The following is a 14426-nucleotide window of genomic DNA, read 5'->3' as shown; positions in this document are numbered from 1 at the left end:
TAAGACATAAGGTACAAACAGGAAATCGCATGAATTCCGGGGAAATGGTTATTTATATCCTATGACCAAATATGACCCTCCTCGGGCACCACGTATATGCATTCCTACAGTTACACAATTCCCGTTTAAGAGAAATTCAAGATAACCAATCTGCATTTCATTAGAGTTCTGGGGAATTCAGCGTTTACCTGGTTCTCCTCCAAATACCAAGCTGGAAGGCAATGCCACAGAACTGAGCCAATGCCAAAGAAATGACATGCAGTGTTGCTTTTCATCTACGAAGTCACAGAAATGCCTTGGGAATGCATGGCCCTCACCCAGATGTGCCACAAAAGAGGAAGCCAGGTGCCTGTCTGAACCCAAGGACACCGACTTGCCGTGACACGCTGCATCTACTGAAACCTCCCTGCTCTGCTCGAGGCTGGTCATGTGATCCAGTGGAACGGGAGTCCCCAGGACAGCCTCCAAGCCTCTTTGACTTCCACACTTACCTTACAAAGACATGGCTCTGAGCATGGGTCATCATTGACGCTGCCAACAGTGTTGCAGTCACAGGGGATACAGTTCGGGAAACCCCGGTAGCCAAACTGGCAGCGGTCACATTTGTCTCCTGCATAACCTTCCTTACATGGACACTGACCCGGCCACTTCCCTGGGGGAGAAAACAGCAGCCCTGGTTCAATTTAAAGTTCTGGGTTTAAAGCATGGGCTGGCAAGTGCATGCTGCAACCTCTCTCACGCTCTCCGCCCTCACGCGGCCATGGATGATACACAGGCAAGTGTATGTGCAAATGTCCACAGCTCTCTCTCTGCAAATAAAAACGGTATGCAGATTGACCTAGAAGCCACAGTTTGCTACATGCTGGTGTGGAAAGAGACACTGAGATTAAAACCCACAGGTAGGGTGATCAAGTAATACTGTAACTTCACTCCTGAGCCCAGAGTAAATTAAAACACAGCCATGGAAGTAACTACGTGAATGCCTGTAGAAGAGTTATTTATAATAGCTGGGAGGGATGAATAAGTTCAAGTGTACCTACTAATGATGGGTAAATGGGCACATCATAGCTGCAGCCAATGCTTTAGACTGACTCAGTAAATAGAAATATCAGGTTTCATATCGCCATTCATCAACCGGTAAAACTTAAATATATAACACGAGATGTAGCCAAAAAAAAAATTTCTTGTAACAGAAAGACCTGTAATAGTCACATGACACCCACACAACCACATGAACCTCCTGGACCCAGAGTAAGAGAATGACGTGACTCCCAAAGGCCCACATATTAGATGGCTCAATTTGCATGTGGAGGATAATAAATATTTGATGAACAAAAGAATCAATGCAGATCCTGAAATCCCTATACCCCGGAAGCAGGTCTACAAGTCTACCCAACACAGGCAGCCCACGTGTACACCCTGGATCAACTGCGCAGCCGATCACAGACCAAGTTCTTACCATTGGCTATGTCAGAATGCAGGTCATCCTTGATACAGACAGCACTCAGGGACCCCGCAGGGTCACAGTCACAGGGGCGGCAAGGCTGGTCCTCGTAAGGAGACACCTGAAAACAGAAGTGTCCCGGATGACCTCAGCAGGGATAATGAATGGCATGACTTCAAATAACAACTTCCTGTTCCAGGAGAGACTATTGAAGACATTTTGTGTAACAGGGCATGTAGGTGTCAGGAAGATTAAACGTCCCCGAGCAAGAGGGTCCAAACATGTTTTTGACAGTGACAGCAGTTAGTATCGTCAAGGAGTCGTCCTTTCTTGTTTCCACGGTTCCTCTTCCCTCACGACTGCCACAGTTAGGCATTGCCAGTGAACAAGCCACTCAAGGGCTCGATCACAGATGGAGGGCGGAGTGAATGCATCTTATGGATGAGCTGTGGCCCCTTTAGTAATTAGCTGAATCTCCGTGCATGAGTTAGGATTATCAGCAATCGCGTAGCTCTCGGGAGCCCAGTTCAAGTCAAATAACCCCAGCTCAAGTCGCTTTGAGCGAGAAAGCCAGCTAGGGAAGGTGACAACAATTGGGAGACCTCAGGGGCCATGAGGTACAAAGGTCCTTCAGAACAGGGGTCAACACAAATGAGTGCGTCTTGCGCCTCGGAGGCCGTGGAGCTCGGGAAGAAGGCACACTTACTTTGTGAGGTCTGTAATACTGATCGAGGCAGGTTTCACAGTTGATCCCTGTGGTGTTCTGCAGGCAGTCGATGCACACCCCTCCCCCACGGTACTGCCCCGCAGTGTTCAGACTTCTCTTCTCCTTCGCGACGTCCTCGTCATAGTAACAGTCTTTGGCTTTATTGTGACAGTTGCACTCTAGGAGAGAATATCAGCATCTCAGTTAACACTCGGAGACTATTATTAACATCTCAGTTAACAGGCGGAGAATATTAACATCTCAGTTAACACGCGTAATGTGTCCTGTCTGAAGGAAACTTACTCCATGGCATAAGTGTGTGTGTGTGTGTTTTAAACTTCTAGCATAAGTAATTCCTTAAGATATAGGCAAGGACTGGAGAGATGGGTCTTCTAGAGGGCCCAGGTTCAATTCCCAATGCCCACCCAGCAGGCACAACCATTTATAACTTTAGTTCTGGTGGGGAGGGTCTGATGCCCGCTTCTGGGCACTAGGTACACAAGAGAAGCCCAGGCATACAAGCAGGCAAAACATACACAGACGTATGGAAAAGCTAAATTAAAAAAAAATGGCTAATTAAAAGAAAAGCAGTTCTGTAGGATGTCATGCATTGATGTTATTTTCCATGTAAGAAACATTGGAAATAGAAAGGTATTAATATATGACGTACATTCTTAGATAAAAACATACGAAGAAGTAAAAGCTGAAGAGGGAGATAAAGTTAAATATATTTTTTTAATTTAACCATATTTTTATTTACTATCGTGCGTTGGTGGAGGCACACCCAGGCCATAGCTTGCGCATGGAGATCACAGGGCAGCAAAGAGAGAGTTGGTTCTTGCCGTCCACCACGTGGATCCCAGAGCTCAAGCTCAGGCCATTGGGTTTGGTGGCAAGTGCCTTTACCCGCAGAGCTCTGGCCCAAGTAACTATACCAGGGATGTCCCAGTACCATGATTAATTAATTTCAAGTTCAAATTTGTAGCTAGATAAACAAATGCATGGGAAAAGAAACTTAGGGGAAATAGTGACTCCATAATGAAACATTTAAACGTCACCAAGGTGACATGCAGCTCTGGGCAGTATTTGAAATGCTGAAAAATAAGTTAGCTAATAGTCATAATAGTCAAGACGCCATAAGCTTAAACATACGGAGCAGGGGCCTTTGCTCTCTAGGTCATAACACACTCACCCTCACATTCATTGCCCGACGCAATGGTTCCAGACCTCCAGGGTTGCTGATGGTAGCCAGGACAGCACCTGTCACAGCTCTCGCCACACGTGTTATGTTCACACTGGCATTGTAGTTGCTACGCAAAACAGGGTTATGAAATGAAAGATCAAAACCTTACCTGCGTACTTTTCTTAATTTTATTTAAGGAGAAAAAACTGCGATCACATCCAGACAGTCTGTGGCAACTCTTTACAATCGGGCATTTGGGACTGTATCAGAGAAGCTGCTGTTTGATTTCTGGAGACGATGCACGCATAACCTGACTACAGACACAACTAAAATATGGGTTAACTAACAAGAAAGTTCTTTAAGAGGATGTTCTGACTTTAGGATTGGGAGTCCTTGTCAAAAGTTAGTAAGAGATTTCACCATTGTTTGCTTGACTACTTTCTGATGTTTATCAATATATTTTTTTTTCAGCGTCAAAAATAGAATAATGGGCAGGCAAGACAACTCAGCCGGTGAAAGGGCCTGCCACCCAGCTTGAAAACTGGAGTTCCATTCCAGGGAGCCACATGATGAGAGACCAGAACTGTGGTCCATGAGTTGCTCTCTGATCTCTCCATATGCACCGTGACATGCCCCTGTTACGTAAGTGAACGCTATAAGTTCTTCTAAAATAGAATAATGCTGGCTGAGGGTGTGTCTCACTCACTGGTGGAGTGCTGGCATAGTATGCATAGGACCCCGAGTTCAGCCTCCAAGCAGTGCAAAGATTAAACAAGTAAAATTAACAATAAGTACAACAAAACAGACTACTCCTACTCACCAGGCGTAGAAATCTAAAGGGTGGAAGTAACTAGGTGTTCTGAAAGGAGTTATCCAATCATTTACTATTATTGCACCCAAACTGACAAAGCCTATTTTATCTTGATTTAGTAGCACAAAGATGGAAAGGGAACCACAGGAATAGCAAATATAATTTATATCAGTGTGTGTTATTTACTTGACTCTCTTATAAGAACGTCGAAGATCATGGAGCTGTCAGTCTCCTGTCATGGACATCGTGGCACAAACAACCCAGTAGGGCTTACTCAGAAATATGCCCGCCAATCAAAGCAAAATGATGATGCTGCTAAAACTGAAACCGATTAAGTAGTATACTTTCTAACACGGTTTGATGCCTCTTACTGTCTGTTTTGAGTAAAGACAGGAAAACGTTGTAGCTATAACTTCTACACTGATGTTTCAGTCACTATGAAACGCTAGGACTAACCTTTGTTTCTTCGTCCCATGGGCAGCTGCTAGCATGGCCGTAGCAAATGCACATCCCTCCAACGGAAATGTCTTTTATTGAATAGTAGTACTGAGAAGAAGGGGCATAACAAACAGAAGTTACTTTGGTGCACGGTAAATGACGGCACCCCACATGTAACAGCTGGGCTCATGAGTCGCTTCTGGAACTCAACTACATGCACATTTAAAATGTTACTTCACACGCAAAGAACCTTGGTGCTCAGTTTAAACCAATAACGCTCAAGTCACTCATGAACAGAACCTAGGAATCTAAGAGAATTTTCCAACGTGGTTTTGCCTTAAGCTGACACAGTTCCCTTCATAGCTCATTCTGCTCAGTCAGTCCTGTAGGACTGCGGAGGTGAACACGTGTGTAGAAAGGTTTTCTTTGTGTAGCTTTGGAGTCTCTCCTGGAACTAGCTCTTGTAGACCAGGCTGGCCTCGAACTCACAGAGATCCTCCTGCCTCTGCCTCCTGAGTGCTGGGATTAAAGGTGTGCAGCCCCAATGCCCGGCTAGAAATGCACTTTACTGTTTTTGATTGATTTGGCATGACTGCCTTGCTAACCTCAGTGGTGACTTTTGTAAATATTCTGTGAACATGATTGCACATGACTGAACATGAATGATGCAGACTATCTCCTGCACACACACGTTGCATGTCTGTTTGCTTTGAATCTCTGAGTGACAGCTTTACTAATAATGAAACATTGCCAAAGGGACTTGATGCAAAGCCACCTAAGAGCAGACGGTACCATTAAGTCTGCTCTTAATGGGATGACACCATATGCTTTCAATGTCTCCCAAAACTCTCCCTATATAATCCCAAAGAATGGGATCTTAATGAAAATCTTAGCAAGCATTTCTATCTATCTCTAGGTAGAAATGAACTGCTTCTGATATTTTTAAAGAAAATATAAGGGACGATAAATACTTATATTTAAGAATACTTCCTGCTCTCCCAGAGAACCAGACTTCAGTTCTCAGCGTCCATGCTGGGCGACATATAAATGCCTGCAAATCCAGCTCCAGTGGACACAATAGCCTCTGTCCGCCTTCAGGGGTATAGGTTTACACAGAAACACAAAAGCACACACACACACACACACAAATAAGTAACGATTTAAAATAGAATTCAACCCTCTGGACCATATAGCACCTGATGTCCATGACCAGAGGCAAAGCTACAGCAACCAACCAAACATTTGTTATTGACACTATGATGCAGAGCACTGAACCAATGGGTTGTCAGACTCAGAATGGAAGAGTCAGGTAGTACCCAACAAGAGCATAAAAACAGCTTAATGGAAGAAAGGCAATTATTCCTGTTAGAACCTTGAGTCTGAATTCATACCAAACAGAAAAGTTACTTTTGAAGGACTGTCGATGCAAAAATCAGAACCATAAGCTGCTAGAAGAAGATAAAACAATATCTTTGGAAACTCAGAAAAAAAAACAAGTTTTGTTTTGTTTTTGAGAATACAGAAACCATTAACAATGAAACAAAACCAAAATTATGGTAAGATGGATTTCACCAAAAAAAAAAAAAATGAAATTTCTCTTCATCAAAAGTCAGGGTTTCAAAAGTAATCAGAGAAGTTCAGTGAGAAGACATCCATAGTACGATCTGAACAAAAAATATACTGAAATGGGAGGAAAAAAAAAAATGAAAGAAGGGAAGGAAGAAAAAGTCAGCTCACTATGGTCATCAGAGAAATACAAATAAACACCACCAGGGGGAGCCATGAGCGGCATCCCAACAGCCCACAGGGCCTGTCAGACAACACTGGATATTTGTAAGTGTGTGCGACAGGGACCAGGGCTCTCAAATGTTGCTGGTCTGACTAAGATGTGGCATCTGCTTTTAAACAAGTTCACACATACAGTTACCCCCACAACGTAGTAATTCTTTCCAAAGTGATGGGAGTGTCATAAACATGTTCGTTCAACTGTACTCTTAAAACTCTGTTTTCTTGAATATTTTTCAAATCTTATCATTTCAAATAAAATAAAAATTAAAATGCCCTAGTTGCCGAAGCTCAGATGTGGAATCGGACTAGGATCTTTAGGATAAAGACCATTACATTCTCCAGGTGCCCATGCTACGGGAGACAGTTGGCAGAGAGCAAGCAGGCCTGAAGGATGGATGCTGGGACCGTCCGTCATCTACATGGCTTTGTAACAAATGGCAGTGATGGTCATTAGCAAATAAGAATGGCTGGGAAGGCAAAAGTCAACCAAAGGGAATCAAAGCAAAGAACATGCCATGAAGCAAGCGTTTCACAGTGACCAAGGACACACACAGCATACTACACTCACACGTCTGGTGACGATGGGGTCAAGGTCTCTGAGGTCCCGATGGCTGAGGGTCATGAGGTCTGCATTAAGCGTCCTGATGCGCTGCAGACGAAGCCGTATGTACCGTGCTGAGGTGAATTCCAGCAACTTGGGTGAAGGGTCATCGGCGCTCGGTCTGCCATTGATGAGTGACGTGTGAATCTGGGCGCAGCCAAACACACATGTCAGTCTTGCTCGCGTGTGTGACACGTGCACATATCAAACACAATACATGCTGGTTAAATGTATCAGGGTCTTTACAAAGATGTAAGAACCAGGTTCTGTATGAAAGCAAACAGAACAACTCATCCAACACCCAAACAGTAATCGCCATTTTGTCTCAATGTGTGGGTTACCCAGGCCACTACCCCAGAGATAAGTGTTAGCTCTTGCAGCTGCGTATTTCTCCGCACGTTACGATGGTCTCTGAGCACTTACCAGGAAGCTACAGCTTCTCAGAAGCAAATGCCTAATGCCATGGGCAGGCTAGAGAGGGTAAGGAAAACATGCCCCGGACCTTAAGGATGCCGGCTTTCTTAATTACCCTGCAACTGGAGAGCTTCATGCCTGGCTCCCAGCCTCAGTCAGCGCTGCGGGATTTCACAGCATGCTTGCGCCTATCGAGCTGGGTGCTAGTGAAGAATGCACTAGCTCTGTGTCACTCTGGGTTTATTGATGCGTACGCCGAGCGCCTCACTCCAGGGGGGGGGGACCCTCCACACCCCCGAAAAGCAGGGAGAATGCAGGGCTCCATCTTTAAAAGCACGTTTGTCCTGTCTTCTATCCGCATTCTCGCTATGGAAGACAAAGTCTTCCTGTGTATCCCTCCAACTCCTGATCCTCCCGCCTCAGCCTCCGGAGTGCAAGCATTACACTTATATGCCACCATGCCTGGAGGTGGCTTCTTTGTAACATACCACACGCTCTTGCCCTGATCTTACGGAAAGATTCTGTGGCAGGTAGGGGACGGGGGGACGGGTGGGGGAACTGTTCGAACCCAGCAGAGTGGAGGCTGGGGGAGCTTTGTGCTGGGAAGAAATCAACAAGCCTTAAATTGTGAGGTAGCCGCATGCACACCTTTGGATCAGGGGTGGTTATTGATTCTGAATGTTCAACATAGGCTCCCATGATGGATATCATGTTAACATTTGAGACAGGGGGACTCTGGTGACAAAAAGCCATTTCTGCAGCGGACACAGCACCTACCTCTCCATGCTCAAGCGGCACGAGTTTCGAATAATACGACGTGCAGATCACTTCGTTGTCGGCCCTGTAAGTGGGAGGTCCCCGTCTTGGAGTTATTTTGTAGCGTGTCAAACATTCTGTGTCGCTGACCGCATAGTACTGCCAGGGTTTGAACTTGACGCCATCCACAGACCGCTCCAAAATCCAGTTTCCAGGTCGGGGGGCATTGGCGGCTTTAATGATGATATACGCAACTTGAAAGACCTGAAACAGAGGCATTAGAAAATCTTTAAATCCAGAAGTAAAGAGTCAAACAGGAGATGGCAAATACCAGAGGAACTCCCTTGTGTGTGAACCCAAAATAGCCCGATTCACAGACACAGTGTAGAGTTCTGGTTACCAGGGGCTAAAAGACCGACAGGTGACAGACTTCAGGTACAGGTTTTCAGCTGTGCAGGATGAGCAAGATGTGCAGGTCCAAAGTATAGCAGTGTTGCTATGGTAACAATCCCAGGATTCTGTTGAAATTTACTAAACGGAGGGACCTGTGCTCTGACATGTATCACACACACACACACACACACACACACACACACACAGAGGATGAAGCTGGAATCACAGATACATTGTGGTTATTTCATGGTGTGCAGGTGCAACAAATAATTATACTGCAGACATTATATACATAAAATATTAAGACAGAATGAGCATTTGCAAAAGCTCGAGGGCTGTGTTCCTTGAGAGAATTATCACGAGGTGATCGTCTGGGTCTTTCCATGTTTTGGGGGACAACTGTTCACACCTGACAATCTCCTAGGTGGTACTGTTTTCAAAATAAACAACAACGAAAGCAACACATACGTAACTCTTACCACCAACTGTTAGTATTCATACGGGTTTGCTCCATTGTTTCCCGGGCTTCCTATTTGGGTCTGACAATAGCAGTGTTCCTTTACATTGATGGTAATGTTAAGTATATTTCCTAACACGAACTGGGCATAACACTGAATGTGAGAAAGACAGCTCATCACCGTCTACTAGAATGGCTAAAATCCAAAGCATGGGCAATGCCAAATGCTGGCAAAAACGTAAAGCAACATGAGAAGCCAGTGTCACATTTTCAGGTGACATTATCAGTACCCTCTGTGGGAACCAATAACCACGCTTGCTGACAATCACCCAGATGAAAACTTGAGAAGACGATTCCAACAACTCCGTTTATAACCGTCCAACCCGGAAGCAATAAAAAGTGCTTCCATAAGTAAATGATGTACCCCAATAGCATGCCAGTCAGAGGACAGACAAGTTACACAGCTGCAGAAGACAGGAGGCGGTGTTACATGCACAGGGCCAACTACAGGAAGCCACCCTGAAGAGGCAGCCAGCCTCAGGAGTCCCTCTGTCTGTCACTCTGGAAGAGGTAAATCTATGGAGGCAGAAAAAAGACCGGAGGTTGTCAGGAACTCGGGAGAGGGGGGACAGATTAGCAGAAGAGAGGTGAAATGGAGGTGAAATGACCCTATTCGGTCCATAGTTATGGACATATGCCAGTACGTGGTGGTCAAAACATGCAGAACACACACAACTTAGAAAATAAACTACAGGCTTCACAGAAACACAGCGGAGGATGTAGCTGATGAGCACGGAACCATTGGTCCCGCAAATGCCCCACTGCAGGGGGAAGAATAATGAACTGTACACTCGCTGTTCCCTTTACGATGATCCTAAAACTGTGTAAAGCCCTGGATGAGAAAACAGTGATGCCAACCAGGGAGGATGCACACAGGAGGAAGGCCAAGGTGGTATTAAGGATGAAGGGCGGATGAAGGGCAGATTTGAACCCCAGATCCAGCAGGAACGATGCATCCTCTCTCAACAGCCCAGCACCACTCCGGGCATCCACAGGCACAGCAAACTCTCTGGTCTGAGATGGGGTTTTGCTTTCAGACAACTCTTTTTCATGTTGATTCAAAAATCTGTCAAATCCTATGCTACAGTTAGACGATGCTAGATTGCACTGGTACGTGACCCTTCACCAACTATTTAAACCCCACTCTCAAGCATCACCTCTAGCATCCAAAATCTCTCTCTCTCTCTCTCCCTCTCTCTCTCTCTCTCTCTCTCTCTCTCTCTGTGTGTGTGTGTGTGTGTGTGTGTGTGTGTGTGTGTGTTCATGAATTTGTGGAGGCCGGAAGCTGTTTCCATCAGGTACTTTGCTGAAACACTAAAAACTGACAACCCGACCTCTGTGGATTTGGGTTTTGCTGAAGGGTTTAGAACAGTGCTCTCAGGATAGTGGAGGATCTTTGCATACACAATACATACATGCACATGTGTACATAAAAACTTTTGTGTTATACACACATATGTTCGTGTATGAATATATAAACATGGGGCATAAAGCCACTGTCACTGAAGTTCTTAGTTTGTTTAAGCTTTTCCCCACCTAGTACTCACGGATTTCAGGATACACGGGCGCCTTCGAATTAACCCATCCTATTCCAGTTACATACCTACAGTCGTGTCTCCTGATTACAAACACCTGTCCACCCACACGAAGCATTCCCCTGCAGAGGTCAGCGTGTGAATGACCCGGGTGCCTGACGCTCTAACCGTGTTCATGTGGCGTGCCACTCCGAAAGACAACGGCCGCCTCATTTCGAGTGTCAGAAGTGAAACGGGTTTTGGAACATGAAGACAGAGAAACACGTCTCCTGTTTGCTCACCACTGTGTGGCTGGCTGTTTTTCAATTATTCCTCACCAATGAGCGTGTGGGCCAGTGGCAACTTTCCTCCTGCAAAACCAGCCTTGGCAAATGGAGGCAACAGGCAACATGGTGATCGGACAAGCTAGCTCACAGGGCAGTGACAGAGACACCAAAATGAAATCTGTTTGCACCCACATTCCCAGTTTCACTCTTGAAAATGAGACGAGCCAACAGGCTCACCGCAAGTCTGTTAATAGGGTTAGCCGGGCATCTCCTATAATCCTGATCAAGCACCAGGATTGGCTCTACGCCTGGTTTGCATAGCTGGAAACCATTGTTGCAGGTTTCGGGACCCTATGGCCTCCAGGGGGCAAGCACACCTCCCTGAACATCATCCTCAGCACTGAGCTCTCTGTAGTTACAGCAGCAGCAGCAGCAATGAGTAGCAGTTACTGAAATACTAAGTCCTCCTACTTTTCCAAACCCTTACCGGCTTTTATAGGGACAGTATGTCAATCAGAAGGACAAGCAAGCCTGGTGGGAAACCCTGGCCTGTGGGCAGGGATGGCTAACCCACAGACTGATAAAAAAAGACTTCTGTCGGGAAGGAAGCATGCCATCGTTCTCACGACCTCTCAACAGTCCTCGAGGTCTCCGAATCAGAGGAGACCAGGAAGCAAACTAAAAGAGGGTGGCGGCTGTCATTCCAGCAGAACGGAAGAGGATGGTAAGAGGACTCTAAACACGACTCCTCATTGGCCACTGTCGCCTCCGTATTTCTCGGACCAGAAAAGGAACGAAAACTGGACTGAACCCCAAGTCTGATAAGAAGGAAAATGGCGCCGCGGGCTGACTTAACGCACTTTCCCAGGGTTCCTGTGTGAAGTCCTGACTTGCCACCCTTTACCACCAAGTGCCACTGTGTTTAGAGATAAGGCCTTTGAAGTAAAAGGTGGCTGACTGAACATGACTGATGTCCTTATAAGAAGAACAGAGAGGCCCTGGAGAGAGCTCGCTCAGCAAAGTGATTGACTTGACGTCAATGTCAATTGACAGAGGTCTGGGTTCAAGCCCAGAATTCACATTAGAAAAAAAAAAAAAAAAAAAAAAAAAAAAAAAAAGAGATGTCAGGGTAATCACAGCCCTGCTCCGGGGAGGTGGAGGTAGAGACAGGCAGATTTCTAAGGCTTGGTGAATCCCAGACCAGTGGACAGTCACCAGAGTGCTGCTTTGCAAGAATGAGGAACGCAGTCTGGTCCCTAGGTCCCACATTTTAAAAGCGGGGCACCATAGCACGTCCTTGTAATCTAGAATGGGTAGAGATGGGTGAAAACCTGAAACCTGTGGCTTTGCTGGCCAGACAACCCGGCCTTGTCTGCGAGTCCAGGAAAATGTATGGCCAACCCAAGGTGTGTGGCTCCTTATGGAATGACTCCCAAGGCTCCCAAGGCCATCCTCCTCTGCCCCCCACTGTGCACACACGTACCTACATACATTTACTCACACGCACGAAATAAATGGGAAAAAATGTACATACAATTGAGCTGGCGGAATAACAACCTCTGCGTGTACAGGCGTGCTAATGTGCATGGACCCATACACACATCATGCACACGTATGACAAATGAACGTTGGACAGACACACACGGGGAAGTATTACATGAAGCCACAGAGTAAAGACAGCCCCGTGCAAGCCAAAGACACCGCGATCTTAGACCTCAGAACGAGGACAAACTACCCTCCTTTATGTTGCCCTGTGGTGCCTGTTACAGCAGCCTTAACTGACCAACAAAATCCTAACTTACCAATTCTAGTTAGAGAGAAGCAGATCTTATGCACAACGAAGAAAAATCGAGAGATTCTGCTAACATACAGAATCTTAAACCTTTGTCTAAATCCATGAAATTTGTGCTGCCCATTTTATCACATGCTGGAGACTACACTGTGTTTTCTCTCAGTATAAGGTTGGCTGAACACACACTGTTGACTCAAGCATTCTCATGGGAGTCTGTATCATTGCTGTCCTGCCCAAACTGCAGCTGACCCAGCCCTTCTCAAGTCCACTCCCCGGCCTTCGTTAATGATCGCTGGGACGCACAGAAACAATGTTGCATAAATATTGCCGGCACATATCAAACACTGCCTTTCTACAGAAGAATCCAGACAGGAATGCTGGTGTGAGCCTCAACCTTAACTCACATAGACTCAATCCAACCAAAGCTTACTACTGTGTCCTCACAGAATCCATGGGGGGCTGAGGGCAGGTGTGAGTCTCTCTGGCAATTCCTTGTGGAAGGACCTACCTGCCTTTCTGACAGTGACTAAACAGAGAACACTTTATATCTGATATTCTCAGGGGAAGCAAACTTGTCACAGGCAAAACGTTTCTGGGTTAATTGAGAGTGTTCGACAAATCATACTCTGTAAGCTTTGCTGCTTTACAAAACTATTAGATAACAACATTTCAAAGCACCATTTGGATTCACGTCTCTAACCGGAGAACGAAGACGCTGTTGTTTAACAGAAGGCTCATCCATCACTCGAGAACCCGGCAAGGAAAGCAATGAGAAGCAAGTTGGGGAGCTCAGACTCCTGCTGGGGAGGCAGGCTTGCAAAGCTGGTTCTAGACAAACCCCCAGGAGTGGGACCTATAAAGAGGGAGTGGACTGTTTCCCTGTGATCCTCTCACCGAAGGCCAACCTATACAACTAAGAACAAAAAGTAGCTCCAACAATGAGGAATTGTGGATTTCTTTTTCCTTTCACTTTTCCATTGAGGCTAACACACGGGAAGTAAATGGGTCAAAGTCCAGTGGCTTCCTCCCCTTCCCTTTCTGCCCGCCTTTTCTTTTGGGGAAGTCGGGGGAGGCCTGCACAACTGGCAGCTTGTGTCGATAAACCTAAACCAAGCAGTTTTCTTACCCTATAACCCTTAGGAACAACTCACAGCGTCCAGGAGCATAACAACTTTTGATTCACGTTGAGAAATGTAACCATGCAAGAATGTGGCCAGAAAGAGGGCTCAGAGATCGGGGCCCAGCAAGAGTCAGCCTTAATCTGTGATCTGAAGATGGGAAAGGAATTTTAAAGGTGTCTGTTGGCGGTAGACCTGTTTCCCATAAGCAGGTAAAGCTATGTTCAATGACCCTGACAGGCAGCTGTCCATCTGCCTGATACCAAAATCCCACCAGAGGGTGACTAACAAGGTGTGTTATTTCAAGACAAACATATTGAGAACCACTTCATCAGAGAAGATGAAACTGAAAACATGGGTGTTCTTTATCCCTACTCTCAATATATTTCTCCATATATGTGACCCGATTCCACTACGTGTTCTGGAACGTTCTTGTCACCAAATGTTCTTTGTTGGGCTGTAGTGAGATACACACACACACACACACACACACACACACACACACACACACACACCATATCCCCACCCCACACATGTAGCGCTGACCACGCCCAAACGGGCATGGTCACAGGTGTGGACATGACTGGTTAAAAGGGTTGAATTGGGGCTCGGGAGCCCCTTCAGGTTGCAGAGAGCATCAGGGTGGCAGGGTGGGTCTGCATCT

At 46.0% G+C, this 14426-nt stretch overlaps 1 protein-coding gene across 1 annotated transcript in view; it reads right to left on the bottom strand.

Moving 5' to 3' along the window:
- The window catches only part of Lama1 (laminin subunit alpha 1), a 115144-nt gene that overhangs the window by 66944 nt on the left and 33774 nt on the right, over positions 1 to 14426 (bottom strand). The window contains exons 4-10 of the mRNA XM_051190903.1: positions 8163 to 8405; positions 6939 to 7118; positions 4601 to 4690; positions 3343 to 3460; positions 2151 to 2329; positions 1460 to 1565; positions 492 to 652 (exon numbers count right to left, since the gene is read on the bottom strand). Coding sequence (XP_051046860.1) covers positions 492 to 652; positions 1460 to 1565; positions 2151 to 2329; positions 3343 to 3460; positions 4601 to 4690; positions 6939 to 7118; positions 8163 to 8405 — 1077 coding nt within the window. The remainder of the gene's footprint in view (positions 1 to 491; positions 653 to 1459; positions 1566 to 2150; positions 2330 to 3342; positions 3461 to 4600; positions 4691 to 6938; positions 7119 to 8162; positions 8406 to 14426) is intronic.

Source organism: Phodopus roborovskii, unplaced genomic scaffold (genome assembly GCF_943737965.1).
Source record: "Phodopus roborovskii unplaced genomic scaffold, PHOROB, whole genome shotgun sequence".
NCBI lineage: Eukaryota > Metazoa > Chordata > Mammalia > Rodentia > Cricetidae > Phodopus > Phodopus roborovskii.
This window is presented reverse-complemented; position numbering and strand designations above follow the sequence as displayed.